At 39.0% G+C, this 14895-nt stretch overlaps 2 protein-coding genes and 1 non-coding gene across 3 annotated transcripts; 1 reads left to right on the plus strand and 2 right to left on the minus strand.

Moving 5' to 3' along the window:
* Positions 1–4859: 4859 nt before the first annotated feature.
* On the minus strand, positions 4860–6289 carry LOC130939465 (protein FAR-RED ELONGATED HYPOCOTYL 3-like). The gene is made up of 3 exons (XM_057867569.1): positions 5439–6289; positions 5005–5332; positions 4860–4922 (listed from the first exon to the last, which is right to left on the minus strand). Exons 1-3 carry the CDS (start codon positions 6287–6289, stop codon positions 4860–4862), a joined length of 1242 nt encoding a protein of 413 aa, XP_057723552.1.
* On the minus strand, positions 6289–6798 carry LOC130939467 (protein FAR1-RELATED SEQUENCE 5-like). Its single transcript, XM_057867570.1, has one exon. The coding sequence runs from the start codon at positions 6796–6798 to the stop codon at positions 6289–6291; it is 510 nt and encodes a 169-aa protein (XP_057723553.1).
* Positions 6799–12724: 5926 nt separating this feature from the next.
* LOC130942650 (small nucleolar RNA R71) lies at positions 12725–12828 on the plus strand. Its single transcript, XR_009071215.1, has one exon. It is a non-coding gene; the product is annotated as a small nucleolar RNA R71 (small nucleolar RNA).
* Positions 12829–14895: the final 2067 nt, after the last annotated feature.

A 14895-nucleotide genomic window follows, 5' to 3' on the forward strand; every position in this document is an offset into this window, starting at 1 on the left:
ACCCTGATAATTATTGTTATCCTGACTAAGAGTTACAAGATAACCATAGCTTGCTTCAAGCCGACAATTTCCGTGGGATCGACCCTTACTCACGTAAGGTATTACTTGGACGACCCAGTGCACTTGCTGGTTAGTTGTGCGGGGTTGCAAAAGTGTGATTGCAATTTCGTGCACCATCTTCCTTCCTCATTCCCATTGGTATTGTGATTGTACGTGAGAAACAGGAAATAAAGTATCCGGTATGTGATGAGAATGAGAAGAGGTCAACAAAGGAGATAAGTACCCTACTCCACAACCCCACAGAGACAACCGATGTATAGGCCTCGCTTGCCAGGTAGAAATGGTGCTATCTTTTTATATTTTAGCTCTTTGCATGAAGTTTTGTATTCGTATCCAAGTATAACAGAAACCATTCTTTCTTTTTCACCAGTGAGGTTGCGAAGGGGGATGCTGGTGGGCGTGGAGGCAAGTTGTTAGCGGACAACATGTTGACCGTACTGAACATGGTGCAAGAGGTAAGCCGAAACTTCTGACATCCATTCTCTCGTGTGTAACCACAATATATTCCGGGACGTAATCCTTCTTCATCATTAACCACAGCATGTTCTTTCTGAGAATAACGTTACAAAGACGATTCTCAAGACCCACAACGACCAACTGCGTACTATATCAGAGCTTCTGGCAGATCACGGGAAAGTCATCCAAGCGTTGCTGAACCATGTGAAGAAGAACAATGACGATCAAGCCGGGAAAATGAGTCCGAAATCAAGGGTACCAGGATCCGGCCACAGTGGGGCACGAAATAATGCAAAAGCAGAGCAGAAGAGTGATCCAAAACGGGAAAAAAGTCCACGCAGGGCCAGGACATAGGTCGTGGAAAACGACGGACTAAGGAGACCATATGTCCCTCCTTGAAGAGTAAGACCCCATTCCAGGGCGATAACCATGGGGCGAAACCCCATCAAGACGCAGTAGCAGACACAAATGTCATGTATCTGATGGTGAGGTCTTCAAAAATCAACATTTAAATTTTTTGGATTCAGCTTCGTGACCATTGTAAATGTAGTTGCGATATATTTGTCTTGATGTCTTTAGCGGAAACTTGTTTTTGAGGACCTTAACTCCTCATCATTGCCTGGATCTGAAGTAAGGCAGACTGAACCGGGGACTCCGTTCACGTACCACACTCACCACGGACACCATGGCGCTGAGGACATGCCTTTGGTGAGAAGATTAACTGCTGCTGTGATCCGTTCTTTCTCTATTCACCATGGTGCAGTACGTATAAGTAATTATAATCCTCGTTTATTCTTAATTTGCAGTGCTTAAATCTATCCTTTCGTCCCCCTGAGGGCATGCAATTTGTGGGTAAAGAACTCGCTATGGCTGCATACATATTTTCCTCCGAGATGGACACCAGGTACACAGGAAATAGTCATACACCATCTTAATATTGTTTGTGTTATATAACCCCTGCTAGTGGGTTCAGTTAGCTTCGTACATGAAAACGGGATTCGTATTCTTACACCACCATTATGTAGGGAGGTCCTGGTAGAAGACGAAAACTCCCGAGGTGATCGAGAAACGCTCATGACATTGCAGCCGGGCCATTTGGTAGTCGAGGATGTAAGCTACTTCAGGCCTTGGGTTGTCATACTCCATGGAACCTCCCAAAAGTTGGTATAATAAAAAAATTTATTGTGTGGCTCATGCAAGTTATAAATCTCACATGCACGATGTTAACCCATGGCAACAGCCTGCCATCCTGGCTTCTTTCGACAACTTTTTCGGTACGTGTTATCCTACCATGTCTTTGTAAGCTCAATCTTTTTGAAATCTATTGCAACTACTTTTTTACAATTCACCTTTGAGGCATACCATGCTGCAGCAAGTGGCACTAAGCCCAATGAGCCACAGCATCGAGACGTTCAAGTATATCCGGCAGAGGTTCATGGGAAATGCGAATGATTTGTGGATGGTGAGATATTCTCTCCAAAATAAATAGTCAGATATATGTAACTCCTGTTTTGTATTTATTTAACTATCGCGGTCTCATATTGCGACGCAGATATATATCCCTATGCACAGAGACAACCATTGGTATCTAATAGTCATTGATCTTGTCAACTGCAAACTGCTGTATTTGGATTTTGCAAAACATGCTGACCACCGGGAATCGAGAGTCTCACAAATGAAGTTTGTGGTAAGAGTCTGTTCTAAACTAAATCTGTTTCCGTCTTTTTTATATGGATTTTTATAATTACATATAATGCATAAAAAGAATGTGACAAAAGTTTGGATTGAATCTGTGGTTTGTGGTAGGCATTCTTCGTGGAGAATATGCTAGAGGACAAGCGATTCTGGGAAAAGGAAAATCATTACAAGCTGCATCCATCAACCTTTGACATAGCTGAACCACAGGTTGGCCAACAGCGAGACCAATCGTAAGTTTTCTAAGTAGCAACCTCGTTGTCATTCACACCATTGTATCATACAAACGCATCTTGAGTCACAGCTGGGTGTTTAATGGTTTGCTTACAACCGTCATTGTTTAAAAAAAAAAACAGAAATGATTGTGCCATTTGGGTTTGCCAATGGATGATGCTAAACTGGGTTTGGGGGAATGTTGAGCTGGAGGTAATCTTTTCCATACACTCACTAGCAACTCACATGAATCGCTAATTATTAAGTGCATAAGTTACTCAGTCCTTGTTTTGTAGGAGGTGAATGATCAAACTAGAATGCGGCTTGCCCTCGACTTGGTGATGGGTGCTTTTAATCCTATCGCTCGTGATGTTGGTCACAGAGCAGTCCGATTTTGGGACAGAGAGATGAAAAGGTCGGCTGGGTCAGAAAAGAGGAGGAGGAAAAAAATAGCTAAGCCAGAAACCTCACCCAGCCAAAGCATCACCATATGACTAATGGGAAAGTGGCTGTACGGTTCCTGTATTTTGTGTACGCCTACCCGTCTTGGAGGATAACTTGTGATATTCTTTTGTGTTTGACTAGTTAATGGGGCACAATCATTCATGGTCGCCGTTCATTGCATATGTATTTTGGTTAAAGTTGTTTTTGTCACTGAGACCAAACAGAACGTCTCATTCTGAAAGCATATTAAGGCCCCTAATATGCCATTCATCGCTGATATTAGGCACCGTAATATGCTGTATAACTGTGTCCAGGTTCTGCATATATATTTTGTGTACTTTGGTGAACATCGATGTATGTATCAAATGCCTAGGTAATCATATTTTGCTTTGACTCAAGATTTGTCGTTGTACGTCGTCACTTTCATTTCCTTTTGCGAACTTCCGAAGGTTAAATTTTTTAGAAAATCCAGTAGCAATAAGTTATCCAACTATTTAATTCATGGGTTGCTGATGGACTCGATCACCAACTGGGCCTGACCTTAAATCAACGACTAATACAATAATTGGCCCAACAAATATGGCGTGGCCACAAAAAATAATGGCAACAACTTCCTCTGAAAAATGCGCAATTTTTTTGATAAACATATATCTAGCAAAATTAACTTATTATATAGGTTATCTATATATGATCATAATTTAATTTTAATCCATCCAAAATTAATAAAAAAAATTATACTAGCCAAGCATGCATTGTTAATATAAAACTAGTTTCATTTTCCGCGCGCTCTACAGGAATTTCAACTGTCATAATAAATAATTATAAGTTAATTTGACTATAAATTAAGTTAGTTTAAAATGATCGACAAATATATATTTTTTTACTATATAAGCAATAATGTTTGATGTGTCAATGACTATAAGTTTATTGATTATTAAATACTTTGATTAAAGTATACATGAGAAAAATTTATCCGTTAAAAGACTAAAATAATTTTATTAGTTTTTTTTAAATTGATTTAGATTACAAATTGTAATTTAATTTAAAAAAAAAATTAAATATCGCTGTAATAAACTTGGATACGCATATGTCTTACTTAAATTATTGAAAAAACATTAGGTATAATAAGACTTTTTTTAAAAATGATAAAAACTGATTAGACTCAATAACGCATACAAAATATACTTTAAGCACCAAAATATACTTTCACCATCCTACAAAAAAACCATAAACAATTTACTAAGTTCATCATCCCAGGCAGACCTATTCGTAATGCATTTAAAGTATAAGGAATTGAATACAACACAACACAAAGTAATCACCACTACAACTAAGCACAAAACACGTGAGGTTCAACTTGGTGTACAGATGAATCAAAGGCCATGCTCAAACAATAATCGAACTGCAACAATAGGTTTTCTTGATAACGGCAATCACGATTACATTATTTCCCTGTAACATCCTGCGGTGAATCCTGTGATGTCCTTGCACTCGTGCCCTCTTTTTCTCGTTCAATAAAATTTTGACACTGGAATAAATAATATAGCATAGTTAAATTTTATTCCAACATCAGTTAACACATATACGGTATTTAGAAGCCGTATCTTGAAACCCCACACCATATGATTATGAAGAATTAATTTTATTGCTATCTTCTAACTTTCAAGTCCCACTACCCATCTAAGTCCATAGAAGGAGTTAATGCTCAGTCATATATTACAACAATTTACGTGCTAGAAAACCTTAATCAATTCACCCTACAGAACTAAATAGCACCAACATTAATGCAATCAAAGATCACTTTAACGTACTTGGAAATTAAGACCACAACTAAAATTATGACTGTGTAATCGTTACCTTGTCTCATAAGCCAAGAAACCAATGATCCACTAAAAAAGCGATAGATACCATAAATTTCTGTTACCAAACGGGACATGAATGGTAGAACATTTGTCAACACTGCTATAAAGAAACCAACTCACCCTGTTGTGTTATGCGTTGTCCCCTGTGCCATTTGGGTCGAAATACATGTCATCACAAAGATCTTCATCATCCTGTAATCAGGGCACCGGTTAAATAGTTGGATGCTGCGTATAGAGTTCTTCAAGACAAAACACCTCGATGGAAATATCTTACCCGGTCAGCCATGTCTGAGTCATTCCCGCCGCATGGGTTGTCCCTCCAACCTTGATTGTCATCGTTATCACCCTTAGCGGGGCAGGTTCTCTTGGTATGTCCCGTACCCTTGCAGCAGCTGCAACATCGCCGTATACAATGGCCTTTCCTCTTACCCAGTTTTGGAGCTCCTTTTGGCTGAGCAACAACCGGGTCCCTGACGACAGCATCTGCTGCACCTACATTTTCACCTGTGACCCTAACCCCGCCGTGAAATGCCTTGTAATCCATCTCAAGTTCTTTACATAAAGACTGAATTCCACGCATAGCCTTCTGGAACAAGGCCAACCTTTGTGTCAAAAAAAAAAAAAAACAGCCACTGCGATGCGGAATGAAGTGCCCCATGGCGGAGGATAACACCATGTTCTGTAACGTCGCCTCAAGTCTCCGTGTACTGTTCCGGTGTTTTTGCATCAGCTCGCCACCTCCTCAAAATAAGGGTGTCAGGTATTTTCTTAAGGTGCCCAGCCTTCAAAACAAAGAACATGTGCTTACAAGGATATCCATGCTTACTCCATAAGTTACATTGACAACTGACTTTCCTAGTCGAGCGACCATAGGACGTTGTTATCTGCACATTAGGATTCTCGTACTCCTCAATGGTGTATACCATTGTAGTAAGTATCCTCCTTTTGTTAATCTGGTTCAACGTACCGACCCTTTCAATCTCCTTCTTCACATTCCGAAACATTTCTCTTGTGTAGATCGTAGCGGCATGCCTCTCAATACTTGTCAGGTAGGTTGTCATAATCGGGACCGAGTTGATGGACTGAAACTGGAGCTGTAACTCCCTATACCGGTATTCGCGGGCGACCATCTCCAAGCTCTGAACCAACTCGTAAATTGTATGGGTGGACTTGGAGAACTTGTTCACATGTGCGTTAATGCCTTCGCACCTGGATGTCGTCCTATACCCCGCGCAAAACTTGTCACGCAAATAAGGACTTGCCCACATATGCTTTTTATCATACATATGGCATGACCATTGCTTTTCGCGTAGCCCATACACAGAAACAGCACGGTCCCATTCAGATTCGAAGTCCTCTTTCCCCATTTCTGCATACAGCCGTCTCCTGAACAAGCCACGTAATTCGACATCCTTTACATTAGATGTGACGTTTTTCTCTACATGCCATGCACACAAGCGATGGGTCGCAGATGGAAGCACCTCAGAAACTGCTTTTATCATAGCCTTGTCGCCGTCAGTGACAACAACAGCCGGTTTCTTAACACACATGATCTCCATCAATGTCTCCAACATCCACCTATAGGCACCAACACTTTCATCAACCAACAACCCAAACCCAAAGATGGTAGTCTTTTGTGATTGTTTGTTCCAGAAAAAATGACAACCGGTCTCTTGTATTTGTTTTTCATGTATGTTGAATCAAAGGCTAACACATCACCAAAGTATTGGTAATCTACTCTGCTAGCTTCGTCAATCCAAATCAGATTTGCTAGCCTCTTATCACAAGTCACACTATATTTTGCCACCGCCATCGGGTCTAACTCGGCTTTTCCCTCGAGATACACAATTGCAGAGTGTGCATCACCGTTATATATTTTAATGCGCTGTTGTTTGTCAGCGTAGTTGCAGACATCCTTTTTCAGAAACCCCAACAACGAGTACCCACCAGCCATACCTGCCATGTACCCTACAATCTTAGCCGTTGCAATACCATGCGCTTGCATCCTATCTATCTGACTCTTTGCCGTTTCAGGTAACCCACGATGATTGGCAATCAAGTGCACCATTCCTGCCGGTGCAAACTCATGGTTGTGTTCGGTGACTAGTTTTCTCACCTTCTAGCAATTATCAATCTTGTCTAAAAAAATCGATAACATTGCCTTGCAGTTAGTTTTTGTCTCCGGTCTGTGTTCCCTCCTTCTATCAAGCCTTTTATAGTATTTAGGATCCCTACAACCTTCCTTATTACAGAAAAACCTATATCTAACCAAGTTCCCCTCCCAGTCTTTCCTTGAGTCACCCTTTCGCACACCGAACCCATGCATTTTTCCAAATCTCCGATAAGACTCGTATGCAATCTCCACACTGACCCAAACCTTCTTCAAAATGTCATCCACATTCAATCCGCGAAGGTATTCAAAGTCACAAGATTCATCGTCTGCCCCGACCCCAGGGTCTTCTGCATTGTTGGTGGACGAAATTGTGATCCTTTATTCTTTAAGTTGCACTCCTTGTAAAATTATGGAATTTAAGATTGGCACGAGTGAACACAACTCCGTTCAACTAACCAGCAAGTGTACTGGGTCGTCCAAGTAATAAACCTTACGTGAGTAAGGGTCGATCCCACAGAGATTGTTGGTATGAAGCAAGCTATGGTTACCTTGTAAATCTCAGTTAGGCAGATTAAATTGGTTTATAGATTTTCGAATGTTAATAATAAAAAGAAAATAAAAGGGATAGAAATACTTATGTAAATTAATAGTGGGAATTTCAGATAAGTGTATGGAGATGCTGTGCTCCTCTTGAATCTCTACTTTCTCATTGCTTTCATCCAATCCTTCTTACTCCTTTCCATGGCAAGCTGTATGTAGGGCATCACCGTTGTCAATGGCTACATCCTATCCTCTCAGTGAAAATGGTCCTATGCTCTGTCACGGCACGGCTAATCATCTGTCGGTTCTCAATCAGGTTGGAATAGAATCCCTTGATTCTTTTGCGTTTGTCATCACGCCCAGCCTTCAGAAGTTTGAAGCTCGTCACAGTCATTCAATCCCAGAATCCTACTCGGAATACCATAGACAAGGTTTAGACTTTCCGGATCCTCATGAATGCCGCCATCTATCTAACTTATACCACGAAGATTTTGTTGGGGAATCTAAGAGATATGCGCCCGGCCTAAAGTAGAACGGAAGTGGTTGTCAATCACGCGCGTTCATAGGTGAGAATGATGATGAGTGTCACGGATCATCACATTCATCAAAGTTAAGTGTAACGTATATCTTGGAATAAGAATAAAAGAGAATTGAATAGAAAGTAATAGTAATTGTATTAAAACTTGAGGTACAGCAGAGCTCCACACCCTTAATCTATGGTGTGCAGAAACTCCACCGTTGAAAATACATAAGTAAAAGGTTCAGGCATGGCCGAATGGCCAGCCCCCATGGTCTAAGAACTATGCGTTAAAAGATGCTCTTTAGATCTAAAGTGATCAAAAAGATATCCAATACATCAGTCAAATGTTCTATTTATAATAAACTAGCTCCTAGGGTTTACATGAGTAAGTAATTGATGCATAAATTCACTTCCGGGGCCCACTTGGTGTATGTTTGGGCTGAGCTTGATCAATCCACGAGCTGAGACTTCTCTTGGAGTTGAACTCCGAGTTATGACGTGTTTTGGGCGTTCAACTCCGGATCATGACGTTTTTCTGGCGTTTAACTCCAGACAGCAGCATGTACTTGGCGTTCAACGCCAAGTTACGTCGTCAATTTCCGAATGAAGTATAGACTATTATATATTGCTGGAAAGCCCTGGATGTCTACTTTCCAACGCCGTTGAGAGCGCGCCAATTGGAGTTCTGTAGCTCCAGAAAATCCATTTTGAGTGCAGGGAGGTCAGATTCCAACAGCATTAGCAGTCTTTTTGTCAGCCTTTTTCAGAGTTTTGCTCAAATCCCTCAATTTCAGTCAGAATTTACCTGAAATCACAGAAAAACACACAAACTCATAGTAAAGTCCAGAAATGTGAATTTAACATAAAAACAAATGAAAACATCCCTAAAAGTAGCTTGATCTTACTAAAAACTACCTAAAAACAATGCCAAAAAGCGTATAAATTATCCGCTCATCACAACACCAAACTTAAATTGTTGCTTGTCCCCAAGCAACTGAAAATCAAATAGGATAAAAAGAAGAGAATATACTATAAATTCCAGAATATCAATGAATATTAATTATAATTAGATGAGCGGGACTTGTAGCTTTTTGCTTCTGAACAGTTTTGGCATCTCACTTTTTCCTTTGAAGTTTAGAATGATTGGCTTCTCTAGGAACTTAGAATTTCGGATAGTGTTATTGATTCTCCTAGTTAAGCATGTTGATTCTTGAACACAGCTACTTATGAGTCTTGGCCGTGGCCCTAAGCACTTTGTTTTCCAATATTACCACCAGATACATAAATGCCACAGACACATAACTGGGTGAACCTTTTTAGATTGTGACTCAGCTTTGCTAGAGTCCCCAGTTAGTGGTGTCCAGAGCTCTTAAGCACACTCTTTTGCTTTGGATCACGACTTTAACCACTCAGTCTCAAGCTTTTCACTTGGACCTTCATGACACAAGCACATGGTTAGGGACAGCTTGATTTAGCCGCTTAGGCCTGGATTTTATTTCCTTGGGCCCTCCTATCTATTGATGCTCAAAGCCTTGGATCCTTTTTACCCTTGCCTTTTGGTTTTAAGGGCTCGTGGCTTTTTCTATTGCTCCTTCTCTCTTTTTTTTTTCACTGCTTTTTCTTGCTTCAAGAATCAATTTTATGATTTTTCAGATCAATAACATTTCTCTTTGTTCATCATTCTTTCAAGAGCCAACAATTTTAACATTCATAAACAACAAGATCAAAAGACATATGCACTGTTCAAGCATTCATTCAGAAAACAAAAGTATTGTCACCACATCAATATAATTAAATTAAATTCAAGGATAAATTCGAAATTCATGTACTTCTTGTTCTTTTGAATTAAAACATTTTTCATTTAAGAGAGGTGAAGGATTAATGGAATTTATTCATAGCTTTAAGGCATAGTTACTACATACTAATGATCATGAAATAAAGACACAAAACATAAGTAAACACAACATTAAAAACCGAAAAGCATAAAGAAATAAGAACAAGGAATGAATCCACCTGAGTGAAGGTGGCGCCTTCTTGAAGGTCCAATGGTGCTCTTTGAGCTCCTCTATGTCTCTTCCTTGCTTCTGTTGAATGATTCCTAGTAATCTTGGTGTTTCTACCCTTAGTTGCTTTCAATATTTGTGTGGAGGACAACTTATCCCTTGAGGTATCTCAGGGATCTCTTGATTTGCAGCCACATGTTCTACCACTGAGCTATGACGGCTTATATGAGTCTTTTCATCTCCCATGACTCAGAGGTGGAAGCTTTTGTCTTCCCTTTGAGGTTTCTCTGGCCTTAGGTGCCATTAATGGTAATGGAAAAGCAAAAAGCTATGCTTTTACCACACCAAACTTAAAATATTGCTCACCCTCGAGCAAGAGAAGAAAGAAGAAAAGAAGAAGAAGAAACTGGAGGAGAGTGAGGGGAGATGGATTCGGCTATATGGGTGGGATTGGGTGGGAAGGAGAATATGAATTGTAAAGGTAGGTGGGGTGTATGGGGAAGAGTGGATAAATGTAGGTGGTGAATGAAAAACAGAAGGGATGACCATGAATGGAGAGAGAGAGGGCGAGGTAGGTGGGGATCCTGTGAGGTTCACAGATCCTGAGGTGTCAAAGAATTCCATCCCTGCACCAAATAGGCATGTAAAATGCCTTCGTGCATCATTCTGGCGTTTAAACGCCCATTGGTGCACGTTCTGGGCGTTCAACGCCCATGTAAAGCATGTTTCTGGCGTTGAACGCCAGTTTCATGCTTGTTACTGGCGTTCAGCGCCAGTTTTTCCTCTCTGGGCATATTCCTGGCGTTCAGCGCCAGAATGTTGCTTGTTTCTGGCGTTCAGCGCCAGAATGGTGCTCTGTTCTGGCGTTGAACGCCAGCCAGATGCATCTTACTGGCGTTGAACGCCAGCCTGTGCGTCCTCCAGGGTGTGAATTTTTCTCTTCTGCTGTTTTTGATTTTGTTTTTAATTTTTATGATTTTTTCGTGACTCCTCATGATCATGTACCTAATAAAACATAAAATAACAATAAAATAGAATAAAATAAAATTAGATAAATAAAATTGGGTTGCCTCCCAACAAGCGCTTCTTTAATGTCAATAGCTTGACAGTGGCTCTCATGGAGCCACAAGGTGATCAGGTCAATGTTGTATAGTTGTCCACACCAAACTTAGAGTTTGGATATGGGATCTTAACACCAAACTTAGAGTTTGGTTGTGGCCTCACAACACCAAACTTAGAGTTTGACTGTGTGGGCTCTTCTTGACTCTGAACTGAGAGAAGCTCTTCATGCTTACTCTCTTCTGTCACAGAGGAATGGCCATGTGCCTTAAACACAAGGTAGTCCCCATTCAATTGAAGGACTAATTCACCTCTGTTGACATCTATCACAGCTCCTGCTGTGGCTAGGAAAGGTCTTCCAAGGATGATGCAATCATCCTCTTCCTTCCTAGTGTCTAAGATTATGAAATCAGCAGGGATGTAAAGGCCTTCAACCTTTACTAGCACGTCCTCTACTAATCCATAAGCTTGTCTCAATGACTTGTCTGCCAGTTGTAATGAGAACAAGGCATGTTGTACCTCAATGACCCCCAGCTTCTCCATTACAGAGAGTGGCATAAGATTTATCCCTGACCCCAGATCACACAGAGCCTTTTCAAAGATCATAGTGCCTACGGTACAGGGTATTAAGAACTTGCCAGGATCTTGTTTCTTTTGAGGTAGAATTTTCTGAATCCAAGTATCCAGTTCATTAATGAGCAAGGAAGGTTCACTTTCCAAAGTCTCATTACCAAATAACTTAGCATTCAGCTTCATGATAGCTCCTAAGTATTGAGCAACTTGCTCTCCAGTTACATCTTCATCCTCTTCAGAGGATGAATAGTCTTCAGAGCTCATGAATGGCAGAAGGAGATTCAATGGAATCTCTATGGTCTCTGTATGAGCCTCAAATTCCTTTGGATTCTTAATAGGAAACTCCTTCTTGCTTGAGGGACGTCCCAGGAGGTCTTCCTCACTAGGATTTTCGTCCTCCTCCTCCTTTGTGCATTCGGCCATATTGACTATGTCAATGGCTTTGCACTCTCCTTTTGGATTCTCTTCTGTATTGCTTGGGAGAGTACTGGGAGGAGTTTCAATGACTTTCTTACTCAGCTGGCCCACTTGTGCCTCCAGATTTCTAATGGAGGATCTTGTTTCACTCATGAAACTGAAAGTGGCCTTTGACAGATCAGAGACTACATTGGCTAAATTAGAGGTGTTTTGTTCAGAATTCTTTGTCTGTTGCTGAGAAGATGATGGATATGGCTTGCTATTGCCCAGCCTGTTGCGTCCACCATTGTTAAAACCTTGTTGAGGTTTTTGTTGATCCTTCCATGAGAAATTTGGATGATTTCTCCATGATGAGTTATAGGTATTTCCATAAGGTTCACCCATGTAATTAACCTCTGTCATGGCAGGGTTCTCAGGATCATAAGCTTCTTCAGAAGCTGCCTCTCTAGTACTGTTGGATGCATGTTGCAATCCATTCAGATTTTGAGAGATCATGTTGACCTGTTGAGTCAACACTTTGTTCTGAGCCAATATGGCATTCAGAGCATCAATTTCAAGAACTCCTTTCTTCTGAGGTATCTCAGTATTCACGGAATTCCTCTCAGAAGTGTACATGAATTGGTTGTTTGCAACCATGTCAATGAGTTCTTGAGCCTCTTCAGGCGTTTTCTTCAGGTGAATAGATCCACCTGCAGAATGGTCCAATGACATTTTCGAAAATTCAGAGAGACCATAATAGAATATATCTAATATGGTCCATTCTGAGAACATGTCAGATGGACATCTTTTGGTCAGCTGCTTGTATCTTTCCCAAGCTTCATAGAGGGATTCACCATCTTTTTGTTTGAAAGTTTGAACATCCACTCTTAGCTTGCTCAGCTTTTGAGGAGGAAAGAATTTATCCAAGAAGGCAGTGACCAGCTTATCCCATGAGTCCAGGCTATCCTTGGGTTGTGAATCCAACCATATTCTAGCTCTGTCTCTTACAGCAAAAGGGAAAAGCATGAGTCTGTAGACTTCAGGATTAACTCCATTCGTCTTTACAGTCTCACAGATCTGCAAGAACTCAGTTAAAAACTGGTAAGGATCTTCAGATGGAAGTCCATAAAACTTGCAGTTTTGTTGCATTAATGCAACTAGCTGAGGTTTCAGCTCAAAGTTGTTGGCTCCAATGGCAGGAATGGAGATGCTTCTTCCATCAAATTTGGACGTTGGCTTTGTGAAGTCACCAAGCATTCTCCTTGCATTATTATTATTTTCGGCTGCCATCTCCTTCTCTTGTTCTAATGTTTCTGAAAGGTTACCTTTAGAATAATTTAATTTAGCTTCTCTTAATTTTCTCTTAAGAGTCCTTTCAGGTTCTGGATCAATTTCAACAAGAGTGCCTTTATCCTTGTTCCTGCTCATATGAAAGAGAAAAAAACAAGAAAAGAAGAGGAATCCTCTATGTCACAGTATAGAGATTCCTTTATGTTAGTAGAAAAAGAAGGGGTAGAAGAATGAAGAATGGATTCGGATTTATGGATGAAGAGAGGTGAAGAGAAGTGTTAGTAAACAAATAATTAAATAGAAGAAGAAAAGAGAAAGAGAATTTCGAAAATAATTTTAAAAAGGGGTTAGTGATTTTCGAAAATTAGAGATAAAATGTAATTAAAATTAAAACATGAAACAATTAATTAATTAAAAAGAATTTTTGAAAAGAGAGAGATATTTTTCGAAAATAGAAGAGGGAGAGGTAGTTAGGTGGTTTTGAAAAAGATAAGAAACAAACAAAAAGTTAGTTAGTTGATTGAAAAAGATTTGAAAATCAAATTTGAAAAAAGATAAGAAGATAAGAAGTTAGATAAGATATTTTGAAATCAAATTTTGAAAAAGATAAAATTTTGAAAAGGATAAGATAAAAGAAAAAAAAAATTTAATTCAAAAATTTTGAAATTATTTACTTCACTAACAAGAAACTACAAGATAAGATTCTAGAACTTAAAGATTGAACCTTTCTTAACAAGAAAGTAACAAACTTCAAATTTTTGAACCAATCACATTAATTATTAGTGAATTTTCGAAAATATGATGTAAAGATAAGGAAAAGATTTTGAAAATAATTTGAAAAATGTTTTTGAAATTTTCGAAAAATAAAAAAATGAAAAAGATATGATTTTTGAAAAACATTTTGAAAAGATAAGATTTTTAAAATTTGAAATTTTGACTTGACTTGTAAGAAATAACTAATTTCAAAAATTTTTGACCAAGTCAACCCAAAATTTCGAAAATTTGGAGGGAGATAAGGAAAAGATATTTTTTTGATTTTTGAATTTTTAATTATGAGAGAGAAAAACAACAAAAATGCTTAATGCATGAAATTTTTAGATCAAAACCATGAATGCATGCAAGAATGCTATGAATGTCAAGATGAACACCAAGAACACTTTGAAGATCATGATGAACATCAAGAACATAATTTTGAAAAATTTTTTATGCAAAGAAAACATGCAAGACACCAAACTTAGAAATCTTTAATGCATGGACTCTAACAAACAAAAAATGCATATGAAAAACAACAAACAACACAAAACAAGAAAACATCAAGATCAAACAAGAGGACTTATCAAGAACAACTTGAAGATCATGAAGAACACTATGAATGCATGGGATTTTCGAAAAAAAATGCAAGAAAAATTTTAAAGCATGCAATTGACACCAAACTTAAAAATTGACTCAAGACTCAAACAAGAAACACAAAATATTTTTTTTTTATTTTTATGATTTTATGAATTTTTTTTTGAATTTTTATTAATTTTTTCGAAAATAAAGTTTAGAAAAACGAAAAATAAAAGAAAAATTTTGAAAAAGATTTTTGAAAAGAAAATTACCTAATCTGAGCAACAAGATGAACCGTCAGTTGTCCATACTCGAACAATCCCCGGCAACGGCGCCAAAAAC

The sequence above is a fragment of the Arachis stenosperma genome, chromosome 7, assembly GCF_014773155.1.
Source record: "Arachis stenosperma cultivar V10309 chromosome 7, arast.V10309.gnm1.PFL2, whole genome shotgun sequence".
Classification (NCBI taxonomy): Eukaryota; Viridiplantae; Streptophyta; class Magnoliopsida; order Fabales; family Fabaceae; genus Arachis; species Arachis stenosperma.